The 19,705-nt window shown below is 47.9% G+C and overlaps 1 protein-coding gene across 4 annotated transcripts in view; it reads left to right on the top strand.

Moving 5' to 3' along the window:
• APLP2 (amyloid beta precursor like protein 2) overlaps positions 1–19,371 on the top strand; it is a 67,334-nt gene extending 47,963 nt beyond the window's left edge. For 2 of the 4 annotated variants that reach the window (XM_045860154.1, XM_045860152.1), the window contains 11 exons: positions 2,984–3,114; positions 3,715–3,789; positions 5,370–5,528; positions 6,322–6,450; positions 9,612–9,711; positions 11,155–11,307; positions 12,730–12,765; positions 15,588–15,673; positions 16,373–16,447; positions 16,681–16,836; positions 17,918–19,371. In XM_045860154.1, coding sequence (XP_045716110.1) covers positions 2,984–3,114; positions 3,715–3,789; positions 5,370–5,528; positions 6,322–6,450; positions 9,612–9,711; positions 11,155–11,307; positions 12,730–12,765; positions 15,588–15,673; positions 16,373–16,447; positions 16,681–16,836; positions 17,918–18,019 — 1,202 coding nt within the window. In that variant the 3' untranslated portion in view covers positions 18,020–19,371. The remainder of the gene's footprint in view (positions 1–2,983; positions 3,115–3,714; positions 3,790–5,369; positions 5,529–6,321; positions 6,451–9,611; positions 9,712–11,154; positions 11,308–12,729; positions 12,766–15,587; positions 15,674–16,372; positions 16,448–16,680; positions 16,837–17,917) is intronic. The other 2 variants (XM_045860155.1, XM_045860153.1) reach the window with 1 other exon arrangement.
• Positions 19,372–19,705: the final 334 nt, after the last annotated feature.

Below are 19,705 nucleotides of genomic sequence, written 5' to 3'. Positions count from 1 at the left end.
GTTTGGAAGGCAGCCATGTCCTCGGTTGTCTCTGGTGAAGGGCACGAAGGGGTAAGAAGATTGGCCATGAGTTCTGCACATGATCCTCTCCAGGCTTTGCCCCTCATTCTTGTCCTCGACCTGCCCTGTTGCTGACCCCCTCGATGTGTGCTCTCCAAAACTGCTGATGGGGTTGCTGTGGGGACGCAGAATATCAAAGTATCTTGCTTTATGTGCTCTAGGGAGGGAGCAGTTGCCTCCTATATTTTGGCAACACTGCGTCATGCAGAGATGGAGGTAGTGAAGGAATTTTACTTTATGAGTTTTTTGGTCACAAAGGAAACTCAGGGGTTCGTTGAGTTGGGTTCATTTAGGTAAAATTTTGCTTTTCTCCACGTTTACCCCTTTTCCCTTTTAAGACCCTCTTTCTGTTACTTGGGTTTGGAAAGTCCTCCGTCCAAGCAGTCTTTTCTTGGTTCCTGTCCTGGAATGTGTTAGAATAAAGAGTTACTGCCTGTTCCTGGTGTTTGGTTGTAGCTTCTGGAAGTTTTCGTGCAAACACTGGGTCCCTCTGTCCTCCCCACACCGCAGGCTTCTGAAACCTTGATGCAACGTGGTGTGCTTACCGCACTTCCCTCCAGCTGCTGCTCTGTGGACAGGCCGTTTTTATTGTATACAATTGAAAACATGAAAAAAATGTGAATCCTTTGGCAGAAATTTTTTTACTCAGTAAAGGTATAGAGATAGCAATTGATAGTTTCTGCTTTGTAAAACTACTTAAATGAAGAGGCAACAAAACATTGTTTTGGGGTGAAGTCTGAGGGAGGAACCCAGGATCCTGTAAGCTCTTGTTGCATATGCAGGTGGTGATCTTTCCCCAGGGATCAGAGAGGTCGTGCCTTAAGACACTGTGGAACAGCGGTTCTTTTTTTTATTTTTTATTTTTTCATTGAATTTATCGGGGTAGCATTGGTTAAAAATTATGTAGGTTTCAGATGTACAATTCCATAATATGCCATCTGTATATTGTATGGTGTGTTCACCACCCTGAGTCCAGCTTCTGTCTGTCTGGAGCGGCAGTTCTTCAGAGCAGTAACAAAGTCTGCAGAATTGTAGCTCCCTATTAGTTAGGGTAGGAGCCTGCCGAGGAGCAGCTGGCTGGAGTGCTTTGACAGCCCAGTAGCATCACTGTCCTGGTGGTCAAGTTTGTGTCCCTCCTTGAAGGGGATTCAGTTGGGCCAATGAGCTGGTTGTTTCCACATGGACAGAAGGATGTGGTTCTAGGTGCAAGCTCGGCTGTCTGTAGAGCTAAACCTCTAGGCTGCTACGCCTTTCCCTTCCTGTCTGCAGAGGGCGGTGGCAGATTGTGTTGTCTGTATCCAGCCCAGTGAGAGGAGCCAAAGACTCTGCTTCTAGCACAGCATCCTTTAAGCTGCGGGCCTGCATTGCTCGGCGCAGCATGCGTGGTGGCACAGAGGGACTTCAGTGCTTTCAGAGTCTCCCAGCTGAAAGTTTTGAGCATTAGGGGGAATGTGGTTTGTAAAGCCCTGTATACCCTAATTTATTTAATCTGGAAATTGGCTGTTGAGATCCTGTTTATATGTATGTGGGGGTTAGGTATTCTTCAGAAGATTCTGTTTTTAGGTTTACTAAATAAAAGGTGTTCTGATGGGCCCTGACTGGTATGGCTCAGTAGACTGAGTGTCAGCCTGCGAACCAAAGGGTCGCTGGTTCAATTTCCAGTCAGGGCACATATCTGGGTTGCAGGCCAGGTCCCCAGTAGGGGGCATGCAAGAAGCAGCCACACATTGCTGTTTCTCACCCTCTTTCTCCCTCCCTTCCCTTCTCTCTAGAAATAAATAAATAAAATACTAAAAAAGAAAGAAAACAAAAAAAAGGTGTTCTGATGGAGAACTTTGGAGTTGCTGATGCATTTGTATTTATATTTGTCAGTTACATATTTATTTTAAAGTTCCATTGAAGTTATGCAATTCTGGAAGTTAGGTGGGTTTGTTCCTGAATAAAACTTGTTGCATTTGGGCATTTGCTACCCACTTAGTTCCAACATGTCATGGTCCAGCAAGTTGTGCCAGCAAGTCGTGTGTGAGTCCTCCTGGCTTGGGACATCTCGAGGGAATTGAGCTAACAAGAGTTTCCCTACGTATTCCTCGAGAGGTTGCCTGAGTAGCCTCCAATCTCAGTCTTTTCCTTTATGAGATTGGTCTCCGTTGTGCAGATGGATGTTACCTTGCCTGGGCACACTCTGAATCTGTGCTTGTCTGGCAGTGAGGAGCGGTTCTTTTAATGGCTCATTCTCTGGGTGATGCCCTGAAGGCCAGTGAATTGTCAAGTGTAGCAGCTTTGCCCGTCACATCCAGCAACTTAGTCTTATCCCTGTGGTTTCTGCTATTGGGGGTGGGGCTAAGAGTCCCCCAGTGAATCTGAAAACTGGAAAACTGTAGCTAGAGCAATTGAGACTTTTCCGTACCCAGCCTGTATACAAAGAACATTCCATAATCGGCTTCCCAAAGTAGGTTCTAGCCTAAGAACAGCAAGAAGAAAGGAAAAAAACTGAGCACTGAAGTTTCTTTCAAAATAGAGAATTTGTGGAAGTGCCTCTGCTTGTCTCTGGTCAGCAGCTGTCAGTGACAGCAACAAGGCAGTTGTTTTTTTAGGTTTCAAGATTTCAAGCATTGAGGGACAGTATAGAGGCAGTGATTTCCTTTTTCTGCCCCAGAAATGCTAAGCAAATGCTTTGCTGGTACCGCATTTATAGGGGGGTCTGGCCTGGCCTGGCCTGGCGGGTGAGTGTCATGGAAGGGAAGATGACCAGTGTCGCGTGACAGAGCTGGCCCTCGGCAGACAGGAGCACCCTGTATGTTGGGTGTGGTACGGACCATCGAGTCCACTGCAGTCCCGAGCCTGGTTTTCCTCCCAGGGCATGGCGCAGTTTTCTCACTGGGTCTCGCCCCCAAGGAGAACACCCTCTGTCGTTTTGTTTCAGTTCCCCCGACTCCTCTGCCAACCAACGATGTCGATGTGTATTTCGAGACCTCTGCAGATGACAATGAGCATGCTCGCTTCCAGAAGGCTAAGGAGCAGCTGGAAATTCGCCACCGCAACCGGATGGACAGGGTAAACCGCAGCACTTTCCTTATCTTTGTGGTGTTGGGCACTGGGTGACGTGGTGTTCACAGTTGAAGAAAAGGGACACCATCTCCCTCGATTGTCGTGCTGATGTGTCACCTGGGACAGGTGGGGGTGGGAGCATAAGCGGGCCTCTGTGGTGTGACTGGTCCTTTGCCCCGTCACCTGCTGCGTGCTTGGGTCTCACGCTCTAGGTAGCGTGTGTGCTGTTATGTTCTTGCTGCTGGGTTTTGTTTTTTTTTTCCATTAACTAGCTTGAAAATTTTATTTTAAAGATGGAAGCTTTATATCACAGTTGTAAATAGCTAGTGTCATGTGCCACTAGAAAAAGGTAAGTGTAAAAACGTATGAAATGGAAGTGAGAGGCTAGCTAGCCACTGTTGCCTGTCTGAGGTTCTGAGTCTCGGGGATGCTCACTTTTCCTCGAAAGGGCTGTGTGAGAGCTCCATGAGCACTGCAGTGCATCATCTGTGGGGTTTCCTGTTGCACAGTTTCCTACGTGAGGTGCAGGGCCTGGCAGTATTTTTAGAGAACGAGGGTGTTGTTTTAGAGATTACTCTGGTTAGAGTGCTTTGACCTCTGTTCTAGGTAAAGAAGGAATGGGAAGAGGCTGAGCTTCAAGCGAAGAACCTCCCTAAAGCGGAGAGGCAGACTCTGATCCAGGTAAGATGCCTCCTTCAGGGACACAGCTTCCAGCCTGACCCTCTAAGAAGTGGTCAGAGCCTCCTCTCAGGAAGTTTTAGCTGGCCTGCCTTTTTTTTTTTTTTTTTTTTTAAATGAAACCTTCTAGCTGGTGGTGTCTCGCATAGCTCACCTATGGTAGGAGGAGAGCAAATCCCTCTCCAGAGTACACCAAACTCGTGCCAGAAAGTAACCTTAGCTCAGCTGCGTTTGTTAATTCTGCTTTCCTGGCCAAAGTCCTCAGTCTTCTTCATTCTTAGGCTGTGACTTATTTTTCAGCTGTACTGAATTCTTTCTTTTTTTTTCTTGCCTGTCCTCACCCAAGGACATGCTTATTGATTTTAGAGAGGGGTAAGGAGGAGAGAGAGATGTGTGAGAGAGAGAAACATCGATTGGTTGCCTCTCATATGAGCCCCAACCGAACTTGCAGCCCAGGTATGTGCTCTGACCGGGAATCCAGCCTGTGACCTTTCTGTTTACAGGACAGTGCTCTAACCAACTGAGCCACTCTGGTCAGGGTTGGATTTTTTTTTTTAACAGACTTATTGAAAAATCAAAAAGTATAAAAAAAGCTCTCTGATACCAGTTCATCTCTGACTTTGTAAGAATGGCACCTTAGAATCATAGCCTGTTCCTTTCTACATAGCCAGTGCACCCCGTGCAGGGAAACTGACCCACCAGCTTGAAACTATACCTTTACTTTTTTATTATTAATTTTTTTTTAGATTTTATTTTTAGAGAGGGGAAGGGAGGGAGAAAGAGAAGGAGAGAAATATCAATGTGTGGTTGCCTGTCACGTGGCCCCCCACTGGGGACCTGGCCCACAACCCAGGCATATGCCTGGGCTGGGAATCAAACTGGCGACCCTTTGGTTCACAGCCTGCGCTCAGTCCACTAAGCCACACCAGCCAGGGCCGAAACTATACCTTTAAGTATGGCCAGGTGCTGCACAGATAACAACAGCTTGCCCTTCAGGACTTCGGTGTGAATGGCTCAGCAGAACTCAGCATGTTACTGGGATACCTTTCCAAATACACATCTCCTATTAGGTGGTGGCTTCAGAATTTGTAAGTTGGTGCTGGCTGTGCTGCATTGTGGTAGGAGGAGCATTTTTTTCCTTGCAGTGCACGTGGAAAAACCAGTACTGTCAGGGAAATGCTGAGGAGTCCTTCTGACATTTGCTTTACCATGCTGTCATTAGGCAAGGAAGCAATTATCCTAACACATCAGATAAAGTACAGCAGCTCCTCAAATCACGCCGTTTCATTGGCTGTCATTTTGTGATGGTGAGATGCCGTAGCAACTTAACTCGCATTCATATCAATTAGCCTATGGTAAAATTGGTTTCATTATACATCATTTTGCTTAAAGTCACAGAGGCCATTGATGATAAGTGAGGACTTACCATATACAGTACTGGGGTCTTAACTGTGCTCCACTCTCTCAACCTGTTGCTGGCTCACACAGGCCCTGGGCAGGGAGAAGCCAGCATTGGGCTTCAGAGTTGTTTGCGTAGACTTCTGGGTGCCATGAATTACATGTTGTCTGCTTCCTGGGTGTAGCACTTCCAAGCTATGGTGAAAGCCTTGGAGAAGGAAGCAGCCAGCGAGAAGCAGCAGCTGGTGGAAACCCACCTGGCCCGAGTGGAAGCTATGCTGAATGACCGCCGCCGCGTGGCTTTGGAGAACTACCTGGCCGCCCTGCAGTCGGACCCGCCGCGGGTGAGTCGTGCGCAGAGCAGGTCGCTGGCGTGAAGGACTGTTTGTGTAGAACCCATGTATGACATTCAGGTCAGTAAAATGACATTTTTATAACAAGTTCTGGCAAGGCTGGAAATAAGGAGAGAAGAGGGAGGAAAAGGTGTTACATTTTACAGAGTAGTACCTGCTTCTCTTAGCTTAGCACTGCACTCGGGCATGCGTGTGCCACCTGTGACGCAGAGGAAGCATAACCTCAGCATTGGTTGGTAGTTTTCCAGTTACTGAATTTTTGTAAGAGCCTGATTCTCAAAGACCAAAAACATGCCTTCCATGGACAGAGGCTTTTCAGCCATTGAGAAGAAAGGGGTAGTTTCGGTAGAAACCCTTTCACGCCAGCGGTCTCAAGCTCCCTTATGCCTTCGCTCTCTATGACCCGTCTTGCTTTGGGGGGATGGGAAGTATTGCAAAGGAGGGTATTTGTATCCTTCCTAGGTAAGCAAGTACAGTCATTCCTGGGTGACATAGGGGACTGCCTGGTTTGTAATTAAGGTGGCGGGGCTGAGCCAGCAAAAGCGTACACTGGAGGAGGATGCAGAAAACAGTGTTTGTTAAGGAGCGGATGGAACTTTGGAACTTAGATTTCGGTGCTGAGAAAGGTAGCCTCTTATCCGTGGTGATAAGAACTTTTGAAAGTACAGCTTTCATTCTTGAGCCTTGTTGAGCTTTACATTCCAAAGGAGATTTTCAAAGCCTTGTTTTTCTGTTTTCAATTCCCTTGGTCTCTGGGTATTAAAACAACTGCTCTGTCCTGCAGCCTCATCGCATTCTCCAGGCCTTGCGGCGTTATGTCCGTGCTGAGAACAAAGACCGCCTGCACACCATCCATCATTACCAGCACGTGCTGGCCGTGGACCCAGAAAAGGCGGCCCAGATGAAATCCCAGGTATAAGAGATGGAGCAGAGACCGCTCTGGGGGAGGGCTTCCAGTAGGGGGGCTACTGTGCCTGACGGTTGAACTGCACCGGTAGCTCTGCTTGGTGTCAGTCCTTAGAGATGAGTGTCGATTTCCAAAGACATTAGGTCCAAGAGTTGGTTTTTGAAAAGTACTATTTTAAAAATGCATTTCCCATACTTTTTTACATTAAGTACTTTCTATTTAAACAGTTTCTGAAAGTTTAGAAATACATGGTTACACTTATGAGGTAAATCAACATCTGACAGTTCACGTCTGATTTAGGGTACCACCAGAATTAATATTTGAAATCTTTTTCCGGGCAGCTGTATCAAGCAGGTCTTTAAAATTGGTATCTTGTGTACGTTATACTTTTTGTTCAGACAGACACTTTCACATTCCTAGGTGTTGTCCCCTTGGTATGTCTAGCTTGTCTTTTTTCTTTCAAGTTTAATTTAATTATTTAACTTTTACAGGCGGGGAGGGAGAAAGAGGGGGAGAGTAACATCAATGTGAGAGATGAATACAGTTGGTTGCGTCTCGTACACACCCTGACTGGGGACCAAACCCACAACCCAGGCATGTGCCCCGACCAGAAATAGAACCTGTGTTCTTCTGCTTTGCAGAGACAGTGCCCAACCTGCTGGACTACACCAGTCAGGGCAGGTCTAGGTTTATTTTACAGCCATCTGTGAAAGTTTGCATCTGGATCTTCTTTCTAACTTTGATATTGTCCATGTATTAGCTTTTTTACCGTCATGTTGATAGAAAGTGAACTTGCCTGCAATACTGCTAGCTCCCTCTTAAATCACAGAGTCTGATAGTTGAGCCTATTAATTGTCCTAGAGGGCCCTGTGATGATTTGGCCGATCTTATGCATTTCCTCTGTATTACAAACGCAGTGCTGTGTTGATTGTGGGCATCCCACGTGTCCCCCTCCAAGACCTTTGTTGCGTGTATTACGATTGGAAGGTGATCTGCCCAGCTGTCCCAGGAACAGTGTGGCAAGGTTGCTGCTCTGTTTGTTGAGTGCATATTTGGGTGCTTCTTGCCCAGCTGCCGAGCTATGCCCTGGCACCTGGCCATACAGAGTCCAATACCCGTGTGCCCTTGGGCAGCTCCTGGCCTGGAGCAGAATTAATTATATAACCTGTAAAGATGAAGAATAATTGTCATTAAACATAGGTTCACCTTAGCAGTTGGATGCTTGGTGGAATGAAAGAACTCGGGCCCCTGAATAGTGGGCAGAGTGAAAGGGGCCAGGTCTGGGGATGGTTAGGGCCCTCTGGCGTGGGCCTGGAGCTCCCCTCTTCAAGCTGGGTGGAGTAGACGAGGGAAGGCCCAGCATCTCCTTGAGAGGCTTCCAGGAAGCTTAGGTGGAACAGTGCATGCATCTGGACCGCAGTTAGGTTTTTTAGGTCTACTTGATTTTATTTAAAGTAATTATTATTATTGTTGTTGTTATTATTATTAGTTGTTAGTGGTGGGGGGGTATGCGTGTGTGTGTGGAAAAACTAGACTATTATGTAGGACTTTACAGGAAAAATGGCCTGTTCTGTGTGATTAGGATAGGAGAGACCTGATTAGTATGTGAAATTAATAACTGGGGAATGAGTTAACCTGCAAGCAAGGTCAGGGTGCCCACCAAGTCGCACAGGAAGTAGAACCCTCCTAAGAAAATCTTGGGGGGGAAACCCACCTGTGCTGTGTGATATTTACTGTCTGCTCTGAGCTCTTAATTCTAGTGAAGCTCAGCTGCTGCATCCCATGAACCTTTTGTTCCCTGTGCTGCTGTGTAAGCTCCAGAGAGCCCTGGGCATGTTCAGCCTTCAGTAATGTACAGAGTCGGTTTAGGGTGAGCGATGCGGAGCTTTACCCCCCATGCTGCAGCTCAGAGGGTCACCCCACAGATGCTGATGTCCAGTAATTCTCACCCTGGGGCTCGTGTCCTCATGTGGGGGTGTGGACCTTCCTTTCCCAGGTGGCTCCTTAATAGTTCATCTGAAGAAGTATAATAATGTCAGCACATGCTGAGACTGTGTGAGGTCCATGTTTTGGTTTCTATTTGTATTTTTTTCCCATAGGATTTACTCTTGTGCTTTTCCATCCATTTACTTGATTGAAAGAATGGCAGATATAAAATTAAATTGCTTCATCCTTGCTTTCACAGGTCAGAGAGCTATCAATCTGTATACAATAAAGGCCTCTTTCGATTTAACTCCCCCACCCCCGCATTGACCCTTCATGTTAATGGAGTCCACAAGAGTTAATCCGTTGGTTTAGATCGCCCTCTTTAGGAAGAGCTTGGTCACTGCACAAGTGACCAGCAGGCTGCCTTTTCCAATAGCCTGCGGTGACCTGCCTCGCTGTTGTGTTCCTGGGGTGGAAGGGAGCCTAAGTCACTTTTCTTTTCCACCCTGAAGTACTTTAAAAGTAAGTGAGCAGTTTTAATGGCTTTTTTAGAAAAGAGAACAAGCTTGGAAGTTTTACATTGAGAAAGGATAGTGAGCTATGGAAGGTGGATGGCAGGAAAGTCTTTAACAGTTAACATCCCTTAAAATTGGGTTTGTGTGTACCTTTGCATAAATTTTTGGAAGAATAGCTGATTTAATTAAAGAGGAATACACCATGATAATCATTTGAAGCAATCACTTCAGTAAGCAAAGTCTGAATGGTCCCCTCACTCACTAAATCTACTTTTTAACTAGTGATTTCATTCTCTGTACCCCTCTAATCTGACCAGTGGTTAAAAAAAAATCGGCCACCTCTTTCCCATTTTCACTCAGAAACTTTACTGAGTATCTGGCATTGTACAAGCTAGGTTCTTCTTAACTCATTCAGTATGGTTAGTAAGTTCCTCATGTGAAAATCAAATCAGTAGGGGGCTATTGAGAATTGTTAAATTTTCTTCTAACTTGGAGAACTCTGTGGATAAATTCTCAGGTCACTGAGGGGTATTACAGAGTCTGAACACATTCTCACACTTAATGGGTCAGCAAATACGGCGTGGGGATAATACATTCTTTCTGACTGGCTGCTCTGCTGGACATTGTAGACACGTGCCTTTTCAGCTGGGCTTTGCGGAAGTGTGCGTGTCGATGTCCCTGCTGGCCCAGCCGTTTTGATGAGTCTCCACTGCACTGTACTTCCAGGTGATGACACATCTCCACGTGATCGAAGAAAGAAGGAACCAAAGCCTCTCTCTGCTCTACAAAGTCCCTTATGTAGCCCAAGAAATTCAAGAGGAGATTGGTGGGTGCTGATGCTATTTCTATCGAAGTCGGGTGGGATTCTTGCTAAGGGTTGAAGCTGATTAGGGAAACAGGACAAGTGAGGCCATGAAGCTGGGCATTAGCACCCCGTGGTTTCAGAAGTCTAGAATTCATGTGTCAAGGTCAAGTACTGGCTGCAGGCCACAGAGCCTTGAGTTTCATTGGCCTTCACTCTGTTACCGGAAGAAAAATCTAGGGTGTAAAATTGCAAAGGACTGGGGGAAGTCTCCTATTACCCTGTCCTCCCCCGGCCCCTTGATTGCTGATGTATCTCAAGGCACCTACTTTACAAGTTCTCACTTCCTTTTTGTCTTCTGGTTGCTGTTGCCTCCATTTATTCAACAAATATTTATTGTGTGCTCATGTTATTGTAGGAGAGAGACAGGAAGATGAGGATCAGAGGGTGATGAGAGCTGTGGGGGAAGGTTAAACTAGGGGAGGCGGGTGGTGAGTGGCTGAGCAGTCAGGGAGGCTTGTCTTGGGGGCAGTCACCTGTGATCTCAAGGGGAGGAAACATTGTCACCGTAGGCAGTGACTGCCGCTGAGGCCTGTTTAAATCAAATGGGCCCATTCGAGCAGCTCATGGAGGCCAGAACGTCATGAGAAATGAGGCCAAAGAAGTAGGCAGAGGCCAATTTGTTAAGAGATTTTAGCAAAATCAAGGGGTTTGGCTTTTATTCCAGGATAAGAGAACGCAGTTAGAGGTTTTTAAACTAGTGAGTGATTAGCTTTTTAAAAGAACATGAATTTTTTAAAAAAATTACTTGGCTGCTTTGTGGAAAGTTGATTAAAATTGGAAACCACCCAGGAATACAAATCGAGGAGAAAGACGGCAGTTGCGCACTGAAAGGGTAATGGGGGCTGGGGTGGTCTCCGGGATGTGTTTCAGAAGAGGTGAATGGGGTGTGCTGTGTGGGTTGGGTGGGGGTGAGGGAAAGAAAGACATCAGGATAACTAATGCCCAGGTTTTCACTGGGAGCAAATGAGTGGGGGGTGGTGCCGAGTTTTCCCGAGGAAAGGGTCGTGTTCACACATCTGAAACAGAAGTCGCTGTTGGACACGGAGGGAGGCCGAGGTGGGCTGTTAGATTTGTGTGCCCGAGCTCTAGTAGTGGGCACCAGGTAACAGATCTGGGAGTCTTGATACATGGGTGGTGTTTTAAAAAATGTGCTGTTACATGGAATTACTAAAACAGTGAGTTGGAAGAGAAGGGGGGGTGCCCAGGATGGAGCCTGGGCTTCAGCTGTGCCACAGAACCGGGAGGCACTGCAGGCGTGGTTGACCGTGTTGTGAGCTGGTGAGACGCTCCTCTTGCAGATCTTACGTTCTATAAAGGCATGAAGTCGTCTCGTTCAGATTGTGGGTCCTGTCCTGCACCTAGAATTGAGATCTTTCTGACAACCCTGCCATGTCTGTTTGTTAGATGAGCTACTCCAAGAACAGCGTGCAGACATGGACCAGTTCACTTCCTCTATCTCAGAGACCCCTGTGGACGTCCGGGTGAGCTCTGAAGAAAGTGATGAGATCCCACCGTTCCACCCCTTCCACCCCTTCCCGTCCTTACCTGAGAGTGAAGGTGTGTATGATCCACAGTGCGACTGCTTGGCGGTGGGGGTGGGGTGGGGTGAGGGGGAGAAGACTGCAGTTAAATTGAAGTCAGGTTTTTGAACCTGGATTGTGTGGGGGAGGCTGTGTGCCTAGTGGAAATTGGACAGGGAAAGGGAAACTCGATTCATTGAGCACCTACTACGTGCAGGCATCGTAGTGGGTGCTTTCAGATAGTTCAGTGTCACCACGAGGTTAGCCCTATCTCTCACATTTTATAGATGGTTGGTTGGGATCTTTAAGCCACTGTTTTCCTGGTCCTATTGGCCACCTCCAGCATGTATGAAACTTTACATGTGGAAGTCACCTTACAGTTTAAAAAGCGCTGTCATGTTAAATTACACCTGTATCTTTTCACAACAGCCTTGGGAGTTAGGGAATGGCACGGCTCGCTGTGGTTTCGGGTGGGGAAAGAGCGACGTTCCTCTCCTTCCAGTCAGCACGCTCCCTTCCGTCCCCGAGCTGGTTCTTGGTGTCCAAGGGCCCTCTCAACCCTGTGGGTCTGCCCCAGAAATAAACAAGCTGCGGAATGAGCCTGGCACCCTGTCCGGTGCTGACGGCGGTGGTGATAAAAGTAGTGGCCACAGCTATATAGTCCCTGTCGAATGCCAGCTTTATGGGTGCTGTCAGTGAGTCCTCAAAAGAACCTTCCACTGGAGTTTCCTCATTTGGGGGCTCCAAGGTTTAAAGAGGTTAAGTCTGCCCAGGGTCCTATAGCTGGTAGGTGGAGAGTAAGGGTTTGAACTCAGGCTGATTTGGTCCTGTGGTCCTGAGTAGTGACTTGCCTCTGACCAGATACCTCAGTGCTGGACAGAGGCCTGAGGAAGGCACCCCACGGGGGGTGGGGCGGGTAGCCTCTGGCTTAGCCTTCAGATCTTAATTGCCTTCTGAGCCAGGTGCGCCGGAGGTGCCAACTCAGTTGGCCCTGCAGTGACATGATGGAATCTGGGGAAGGCGGCTGATAAAGACAGGTGCTTCCCTAAAGCCCGCCCGGACCTCCGCATGGCGGTCTGGTGGCCATGCTCACCCTGCTGGTCTGGGTGGAGCGTTTGGGTCTGTCTGACCTAGGGCTGTGTCTCCTTTTCAGAAAACCAGCCAACACTGACTTCTGAATGTGTTATTTTCTAAGAGAAAAAACTTGATGGCTAAGCTGAATAATTTGGGAGTCTGACAAAAATTTCCCTAAAAGACTCAAGACAGACTATTTCTTTCTCTTCTACCTTCTACTCATTATTGCTGGTTTGTTTATGGGATATTTCAGGCAAGATTTTTAAGGAAGAATACTTTTTGTTCACGTTATAGAGGAATTCTAAAATAGGAAAGTTGAAAGACGCCATTTTTTTCTTAATCTCCTTTTGTGCTATTTTGTTTTTATTGTTTTCCTTTCTGCTAGACACCCAGCCGGAGTTGTACCACCCCATGAAAAAAGGTTGGTTTGTCCGAGATGTTCCCTCTAAGACCTTCATTCCTGTCCCTTCCCCAGTGTGTCTGAAGTCTCATGTTCTGTTTCATAACATCACTGATTTTTTTCCACCTCATTTTCTCAGACGCAGCTGTGGGTGGGGCCCGAGCAGCCCCGTCCCCAGCCTCCGGAATCCGGTGTCAGTGGTGCCGGCTACACGGTAGCCATCTGAGCTTTCCTCTGATGTCCAGAGAGCACCAAAGTGTAACCACAATGGATCCTTCCTAAACCCTTTTACTCCGGGTAGACTTTCAGAAGTATATCCAGTGTAAAAGGCTGGTTGGGAATGACTAACATGAAAACAAATACGCTTCATTTCCGGTCAGGTGGAAAGCCTTTTTTCCCTAATCTCCCCTTTATTTCTCTGCTGCTGCTCCCACTTAACATCTTTGCCCTTTTTAGCTGTCCCTTGCCCTTTGTCTGTGCCCATCTGTCTATTGCCAGTTGTCTCATGTCCCCTGAGTTACAGCTTTGATCCAAACGCACTAAAAGCTGATGGGCGAACCTGGCGGAGAAGGGTGAACTCGCTGTAGTGCGTCTGACTTTCGGGGCTAGCCTCACGTGAGCGCTGCGCTCAGTGCCCGGCCTCCTTCCTCTCGTTCGCCTGCTGACACGCTGTCGGTGGGGGTTTGGCTCTTCTGTAGATGAGACGGTGGGGGCAGCCTTAGCGGTGGCAGGACTCACTCAAGCAATGCGTTTTGTAGGCGGAGAAGTGAGAATTTGAGCCCAGCTCCCTCTGTCTTCAGAGCCCATGCTGTTTCCGTTACACGAGATGCCGGCGTCAGCTGCCCAACTTCCCCAGGGTGTCGGGTAGTCCGCTGTCCCTGGAGTCGCTGGAGTCCGTTCAGATGTTTGTGTTCTGAGTGTGTGTTCTGCAAGCCCGCTCTTGGCTTTGTGGGCAGGTGGTGGACAGTCCAGGTGGTGTCCTCTGGCCAAGAACATGGTGGTGGCTGTGGCACAGCTGCTTCTCAGAACCCGAGAGTACAATCGAAATCTCACACTAGCTTCTATGCTGATGCTTTGTCATCTTCTACTGGGATGTTGCTCTTCGTCACTGTGTTAACATTTCTCCAAACAGCACATCTTACTTTGTTTACCGATCAAGTTTAAGATGTTTGTAGATCAAGATGAAATTATTAGGTTAACTAGCTTTTACCCTCCTTCCTCAACTGTGACTAGTTGGGAGAATTTAAACAGTAACTTTCCGTCTCTTAAACTACTTGTTTGTGTATTTTGTAAAATCAAAATGGTTTTGGTTCATGTTTAAGAAACATGTGGGTTATAGAACTAAAAAAGTATTAGAACAGTCAGGACTAGGAGTAGGTCCAATGCCATGCTATTCATCAAATAGGATCCTGCCCTTCTCCTGAGAAAAACGGAGGGAGGGCGCTCAGGCCTGCAGTGCATCAGGCTTGCGCGTGAGTGCCGCGTGGCTGCTTCAGTGGCATTTTCAGACTACAAATGCCAGCCCTGGTTTAACTTGCCCTAGCACCAGGTCAAGAGATTATTCTTTAAAATGAAAGCCTTATAAAAAACGGTGTCATTGTTGGCTGCAGTCTAATAAGGGGCTGCGTCACCTGGCCTGCAGGGCCGGCACCTGCAGTGGCTGTTAGGAATTGCTTTGTGACAAGAGCAAGTCTGGTTGTGAACTGGGCGCTCTGCTGTGGCTGGCTAGTGTCACCACCTGCCCTTGGCAAGCTGGGGAGAGCAGCGCTTTGCACATACTCGTGTCTGAATGCGCTCACTCCCAGGTGGTCGGTCACCTTTGAATGCCGAGTGTCTGCCAGGTTGATCTGTTTATAAAAGGTTCAAGTCAGATGTTTACATAGAGCTGTATGGGTTGTTATTAATAAGGAAGTGTGGGAAAGCTGGAAGTCACACGCTTTGGAGCTAAAAATAAAGAGGATTGCTTCTCACTTTCCTCTCGCTGGGGTAGTGCTGGCTTCAGTCACGCTGCATCTTTGGAGGGCCACGCACCCGTGATGTCAGCTCAGGCCACGTCTGACCTTGCCAAGAAGCGAGTTGCTGTTCTTGCTCCGTATATGGAAAGGTGCCTTCCACCCTGGTGTTAAGATTCTGCGTTTCTGTGGAACGTGTCCTTCCTGTTCATTCTCTAATAAGCATCGAGGATGTGGCCATCTCTGATCTAGGCCCTGAGGGGGTTTCGGCCTAGTGTGAAACGCAAGGGGAAATCAGTAATTCCAGATGGTGGTTTTCAGTGTTATAACCTGGGGTGTCTCCAAGAGCAGCTGTAGTTTGAAGGACAAATCGGGTTCACGGTCAGGGAGGTTACTTCAGGCAGAAACATGGCTGGCCTGGGGGATAAAATGTCATGCTCAAGGTGGACGTGCAGCTTCATTGCTGGTTCTGTTGTTGCACCATTTGAAGTGAGCCCCTGGTGTCAGAGGAGTGACTGGTGGGGTGACAGCGGGGCTCAGTGATGGCAGTTTGGGTCCCACGCTCGAGAACACCTGCAGGCTCAGCCTCTGTGTTGTTTGTTTACCATAAACATTCTCTTCTGAAGGCTTGCATTCCATCTTTCGAAATGGATACAAGTAAGCGCAGTCTCTGCTTTGTTATTCCCATCAGCACTCTGAAAAATTCCCGTTTCATCCATGCGTAGAGAACACAGTGCTTCCTCAAAAGTGGGAACCAAGCAGCATACCTAGTTGCAGGGGGAGGCGTTCAGAGGGGGTTCTCTGCCCCCCCCGGAGGGCGTTTGCTGCCTCACCCAGAAGCATGAGGTCAGCCCGTGCTGGGAAATTCAGCTGTGGTCTCTCTCCGCACAGGCTCTGGATTGGGCGAGCAGGACGGAGGGCTGATAGGTGCCGAGGAGAAGGTGATTAACAGTAAGAACAAAGTGGATGAAAACATGGTGAGCCCCTTCTCTCTTCCCCCCCGCCCTGCTCTGATTCTAAGGCGGATCAGAGTGGCATTGTTTCAGATGCTTTCCCGATCAACCACCATATGGTGGAGGCTGGGTGGGCTCCAGCTGCCCCCATAGGTTTGCTGTTACGTTTAGCATTTGGGTATAAGATGGAATAAAGAGTCGTTTTTCGGCAGTAGCCTAATTTTTGCTATGCAGTGGGAAAACATGTTTGCAGCTAAAGAGATGAATAAAATGTGAGAGGCCATTTTCGAGTGAGTAGAAGTTTCATAACTTGAAAATGGAGTAGAGCTGGCTTTGGTTCTTACACAGCCTCAGGTTTCTTTCTACCTCCTAAGTAATTATTATTCTAGCACTGTCTATCGCATTTTTGGGTTATTCTTAGTTGAGTTTGATAGTTCAGCGTGGCTTCTTGGTAATCTGTCCTGAGACCTTTTTTCACGACAGCCCCCAGAAGGAAACGTAGGTAAAGGCCCTGAAAGGACCCCGCTGCATTACCGTGGTCACACATCCACACTGTCTCCTTCCCGCGGGCTTCGGTGACTGGGTCTGGGTGAACGCGCCAGAGCTGCAGGGGTTGTGGGTGTCCGTCGGGAGTCTGCTTCCCTCCTCCAAATAGTGAAGGGAATCGTATTTATGCTAAATGCCCTCTTCCACCCAGTAACTGACGTGTTTGCACTGTTCCAGGTCATTGACGAGACTCTGGATGTTAAGGAAATGATTTTCAATTCCGAGCGAGTGGGCGGCCTTGAGGAGGAGCCGGTATGTGTGCAGCTCCCGAACCTCATGCCAGGCTAATCTCCAGGGAGACAGGGAAAGTGGGAGCTCTCCCCCACGGATGGTTACCGGGAAAGCCGGCGCTCAGAGCTCCCTCAGGTTGAGAGGCACAACTGAGGGACCTTGACCCTGATTGAGTCGCTCATCTCTCAGTTGCTGTCGTTCATGTCGTGCACACGGTCACTGGGCTCTGTTGCACATCTGCTTTGTTGTTTTAGGAATCTGTGGCGCCACTGCGAGAGGACTTCAGTCTGAGCAGCAGTGCCCTCATTGGCCTGTTGGTCATTGCTGTGGCCATCGCTACAGTCATAGTCATCAGCCTGGTGATGCTGAGGAAGAGGCAGTATGGCACCATCAGCCATGGGATCGTGGAGGTGAGTAGCTGGGCTTTCTTCCGACTTGGCCCTGAGCTGGCGAGGGTTTCCTCGACGCTGGTGGGAGCTTTGTCAAATTCAAATGTCTGGACTTCTGGGTGGGCCACATCATTAAATTGCTCCCTGGGGCCTCCTTTTGTAAGTCAGCCTCAGCTACATTATGTTAATTCTATGACAAGGGGCTGTTGCTGACTTTGAACGTTAGTTTGAGCTTTGTGGAATTGTAAGGGCATTTTATGTTTGCAGAGGCTGAAAGCTTTTTCTGGTTTCCTTGGTGTTTCCTTTTTTAAGTTATGTTAGGTATTGAGAATGGAGGACTGTAATACTCTCCGTTGTTGTTGTTGACTCGTTTGCTAAGGGACAAACCAGGTCTGTGACACATCAGGCAACTGTGTCTTAAAAATAGGAACCAGGACTAATATTACTCTTTTTTAATCAGGGAAAAAGCAACAGGAAATTTAGAAAGAACTGGAGGAGACTGTTTCTCTTTCATCTTCTGCTGATTTGTGATTAGAACTGCTTAGCTCTCATCTTTGGTGGGTGGTGGAAATGTCCAGAGTCTCCTGATTCTAGAAAGGGAATACCATAAACAGTGTAGTGCGCTCTGGAAAACTAGTTCAGATGCTTGCTGTAGGTATATGATTTCATCCCCTGTTGGACACGGACCTAGTTTTAGCATTCCGGAGCTGGCCGGCACGCTGCAGGTCAACCGGCCCTGTTCCGTGTTTTACGGGGATGCTCACCGGGACTGTCCTAGGTGGCAAGTGGTACCTAGGAAGAGGTGCTTGCTTGAGTCCTGCTTGTTACTGTGGAGCCAGGAAACCCAGCTCACTGTTTTCTCCAACTTGGACTAAGCTTTTAGGACTCCAGTTTCAGGAGTGAAGTGTCGCCTCTTAGACCCTCCTCTTTTCTCTCTCCCTGTCTTTGTCCTCCGCATGGGCTCCTTTGGTTCACCCTGTGGCAACAGGACACTGGGCTGGTTTCGGTCCCTAGGAGATTGCACAGCAAGCGGCTGAGGTCTCCTGAGCTCTGTGCCATTCTCCGGGGGCCCTGCAGTGATTCACCATCTGTGTTCCTCCAGGTCGACCCAATGCTCACCCCCGAAGAGCGTCACCTGAACAAGATGCAGAACCACGGTTACGAAAACCCGACCTACAAATATCTTGAGCAGATGCAGGTGTAAGGGGGAGAAGGTGCAGCTCCTCCCTCCCCACTTCAGCGGGGGGTGCGGAGGGCCGGAGAGGTCCCACGTTTCGGGTCGACTGCTGACCAGCAGCCACTCCCAGAGGATTTCACCTTCCACCCAGGCCTCTTGGATCATTGAGACTGTCAAGTACTACTGTAGAATCACAATTTCCATTCTTTTAAATGGGCGAAGAAAATGTTAATATAACAATATATGATATATAAACCTTAAATGAGAAAGTGGTCTATTGCAGATATTTGACTGCCGTAGTTTCTTTTTTAAATGAATCGGGCACCCCTTCTATCGTATTGTCCTACACAAGCTCTCCGTAGACACGGGCGTGTCCGCGTGCAATGACAGGCTGGCTCTGCAGGTCGCTCCTTCCGCTAGCATTGCGCAAGCCAGCTGAGGCTCACTCACTGTCATGCTTTTTATTTAGAACGTAAATAAAAAGGCAGTATTTCCTTCTTAAATGAGCTCTCACAAGGTGGCTGAGAAACTAAGTGAAACAGGGAACCGTAAGACCATTGAAGCACATCTTGATACCCTCTCAAAATTATTTTAAAGGACCAGTTTCTTGGGAGTCCGGTGTTCCCACTGCTGGGTTGGTGTCTCCACACAAGCCCCATCACCAAGGAGGTCGAAAGCACGCACCTTCCAGCATCTCTAGCCTGATGTATACAGAGTAGGGCGTCCACTACCGCTTTCCTTCTCAAGCCAGTTCTTCCACAGATAGTAGCCAGTAGTTTGTGTATGACCTTTGCTGTCCACCGTTTACTTACCACAGCTTCTTACAGCTCGCCTCCCTCCCAGGTAGTGTCCGAACGTGCAGTCTTCACCTTTCTGGATGTTTCCCTCTGAAGGCACCGACCCTCCACATTGTACCTGGCCTTCCCTGCCCTCCCTCTCCTGTCACCAGCCTTGTTTTGGTGTTCACTCAAGACGACAGTCGCAGGTGGCCGGTGGCCCAGGAGGGACCACGGGAGGTTTGCTTTACGTGGAAGGAGAGCACTGAAATGGTCTGTAGGCACCACGCGAAGCGTCGAAGGTTTCCCCTTCCTTCACACGAATCTTTGTAATGCTTGTGTAGTTGATGTTGATGCTCACGGCTTTTGCTTTTTTTTTTTTTTTTTTTAATTCTGAAGGTTCTGGTAACCTGTGGTGTATTTTTTTCTATTTCCCCGTGACTGTTTTATTTGTTTTTCTTTCCTCCCCTTTCCCTTATCCATGTCTCTTTAAAGATCCATAGTCACCCACTATGCACAGATAGATTTCACCTACAGATTCCTTAATCTGATCTGTGGAGAATGTACAGAGTTTAAACACATCAATAAATACTTTAACTTCCACCACGACTCCTTGTCTCATTGTCCCGGCGTTGCCCTGTGGTGACGGCTTAACCCTCCTGCCTCCAGGACTGTGGGCACCTTCCTTGCCCCGGGGGTCGCCGGGCTGCGGGAGAGCGGGAGTTGGTCTGCTTGAGCAGGGTGGACTGTTGAGTGTGAATTTATGTTTTCTAGAGTTCTAAATGGTTAAACCTTGAACCTCCCCGATTGCTTATTTTGTTTTAGTTTTATTCTATAATCTGAATGATTGCTTTTTCTTTATCTTCCAGCATTTCTAGTGAGTTTTGTTATCATTTTAAAATTCTGTAAGAGCTGCTTTCTTTTAACATTTCTTTTT

The sequence above is a fragment of the Phyllostomus hastatus genome, unplaced genomic scaffold (assembly GCF_019186645.2).
Source record: "Phyllostomus hastatus isolate PE091 unplaced genomic scaffold, TTU_PhHast_1.1 phas_scaffold_193, whole genome shotgun sequence".
NCBI lineage: Eukaryota > Metazoa > Chordata > Mammalia > Chiroptera > Phyllostomidae > Phyllostomus > Phyllostomus hastatus.
The sequence above is the reverse complement of the archived record's forward strand: the minus strand, read 5'-3'. Positions and strand labels throughout refer to the sequence as shown.